The sequence below is a fragment of the Alosa pseudoharengus genome, unplaced genomic scaffold (assembly GCF_046254945.1).
Source record: "Alosa pseudoharengus isolate Yale_2024_CS ecotype anadromous, Long Island Sound unplaced genomic scaffold, YU_APseudo_1.1 YU_APseudo_1.1_scf_2, whole genome shotgun sequence".
Classification (NCBI taxonomy): Eukaryota; Metazoa; Chordata; class Actinopteri; order Clupeiformes; family Clupeidae; genus Alosa; species Alosa pseudoharengus.
The window spans coordinates 59,142,190-59,144,689 of NW_027468663.1; the positions used below are offsets into that span (position 1 = coordinate 59,142,190).

A 2,500-nucleotide genomic window follows, 5' to 3' on the forward strand; every position below is an offset into this window, starting at 1 on the left:
ACTCGGACCGCGAATATTAATTAGGACAAAATTATACTCGACCCGCTTATTTACAAAAGGTGTGCTTTTGGTTATACCCTGCATGCAGTGTGACAGTATAGGTCATTTCTGTAAATCAAACTAATTTATTTGCGAAACTTTATGCAGTAGAACTACACGCAGGCATGCAGGACATTTGCGCAGGAGAGAGAATGAGAATAAGAGCGCAAGCACGCGCGTGTAACAGTAGACATGTGTAACAGAGTGGTGGCCTGCTGTATGTAACAGAGGTAGTTTTCCCTCTAGCACGTTCTCTGCGTTGTGTTGTGTATAAAGAGAGACGCCACAACCGACCTGGTCTTTGACTCTTTTACTGAAATATAGGACAAAACAAACACATCAGACAGGGAGCGAGCCAGTCGCATCACAGCTCCTCTGCCCCAGGACAGTAGCAAAAGAGAGCGCGCGGCAAGACTACGAGACACGCAGTTAACAGCGTCGCCACAAAAGTACATGTGAATAGACAATAACAAAAGTACATAAAACAAACATGGCATACCTGAAATATAGGACAAAACAAACACATCAGACAGGGAGCGAGCAAGTCGCATCACAGCTCCTGCCAATCAAACAGGTAAACCACGTTTAAATGCATTCAGTCAATTCACCAGTGTGAAGGTCTGTAAGCTAACTAGTTAACGTCCCTACACCTGCAGCCACGTTAGCAGACTGTGAACTGAGGTAATGTGCATTGTGTAACGAGCTAACATAAAAACAGTGATTAAACAAACATAACTCGTATATAAGGTGTGCAACACCAGAAAACAGTTCTATGTGAAAAATGCACCATACAAGTAACCATAAAAGCATAAATAAAAGATATGATGTATTGTATGCAAGACTCCACATACCTCTGCCTCAGGACAGTAGCAAAAGAGGCAGAGGAGGGGGCTACATGAACACTTAAGGGGTCTTCAGCGTGGGAACCGACCCCTGCCACACCCAAGCCACACCCCCCTACAACCTACTGTACCTCAGAGGCGTGGGAAACTACAATAGAAGTTGTAGAAACGATGGGGGAATTCAGGGAAGCATAATTAACCCTGCTACACACGCAACCACCAAGGATTAGAACACTAGGATAAGATTTGAAGGCCATGGACATCTTACATACATCTTTCTTTCGAAAACAGAAATGTGAGCAAGGTAGGCAAGAGAGATAGAGATACATTGCTGGTCAAAACGTTAGCGTAAGAACTGGTTTATAATGCTGAATGAAGCACAAAGCTTTACTAAAGCACATCCACTGTTTAAAGTCACAAACACAACGAACTAAGGTAACTTTTATGCATGCGCGAACCTATAGCCTACATACCGGTAGATATGGCTGTGTAGTCTGTGCCATAACATTTATTCCTGCAGGCTGCCCGTTTTGGCTGTCATACTTTTAAATGGCTTCGCAAGAAGTAGGCCTATAGACCATAACTTGTACTACTGTCAGCTTCTTTAAGAACTTTTCCCAATATTTCCCATAGCCTATATCGCTTTCCCTGAAGGGGTGTCTTTATTATTTTAACTCGCGTCTTCAGCTTCTTTACTGTTGACTTTACTGTATTGATGCTTTACTGTATTGATGCTAGCCTTCTCGTGATTTTCTAGGCCTATTTGTGGAAAATATATATTTAATTAATTTTAACTGACCCGTCCGCAAATGACCCGAATATCATTAAAATATTTTGTTTATGACTCATAACCGCGGGTGACCGCGGGCAACCGCTTAATTTCGGGCAGACCGCGCAACACTGGTGTGTGTGTGTAAAGTGGGTTTATATGTGGATACAGTTGGTGTTTGATTCGAGGATGTTAGTGACGTGATGTATCCCACTGAAGGGCACGTGGTTCGCCTCCAGTGAAAGTTCTCAGAGGCGCTGCTGCCATCTAGGGGCCGGTGGCGGGGCCGCACGCGTAGCTAAGTACAATCACATGATGGGAATGTTTTGTCATATGACAGCAATGAGCTCGCGAGTCAAGAGCCGAAACTACGGGAAGAGCTCGGTGGCAGCGCAGGAGCTCCCGTGCTGATCGCCAGTCCTGACCACCCCGCAGCCCCTAACGATGAACGTGCAGACTGTCCTCTCGGGTCACTGAACGGAACTGAGCTCCGGGACTAGTCGCGCGGGGGAATGATTGAAGTCAGAGGCTTCTCGGTGTTCCTGGCCGCTACCTGCCTGGTCGGTGAGTAGAGTGGTGGGGAGCGAGGAGCAGAGCTGGACGCGGTGTGTTAGCGAGAAACGCACCTCTACAGATATTCACAAGATGCGATTTTTTTAACGTATCAGGTGCTTGGCTACTTAAAATCCTTGAATTTCCCCTAGGGATCAATAAAGTATCTATCGATCTAAAACGTGGCTTCAGACGCAGTAGGCTACCAGTATGTGTGTGTGCGAAGGGAATGTGTCGTTTCAGCTCGCCTCATACCTGAACGTGCTGCAGATTAATTAAGATAAGGAGATTAACATAG

General features: G+C 45.5%; 1 protein-coding gene across 2 annotated transcripts in view; it reads left to right on the forward strand.

Moving 5' to 3' along the window:
• The first annotated feature begins 2,005 nt into the window (after window positions 1-2,005).
• LOC143134937 (uncharacterized) overlaps window positions 2,006-2,500 on the forward strand; it is an 18,753-nt gene continuing 18,258 nt past the window's right edge. For both annotated transcript variants that reach the window (XM_076295667.1, XM_076295668.1), the window contains exon 1: window positions 2,006-2,214. In XM_076295667.1, the coding sequence (XP_076151782.1) occupies window positions 2,163-2,214 (52 nt within the window). In that variant the 5' untranslated portion in view covers window positions 2,006-2,162. The remainder of the gene's footprint in view (window positions 2,215-2,500) is intronic.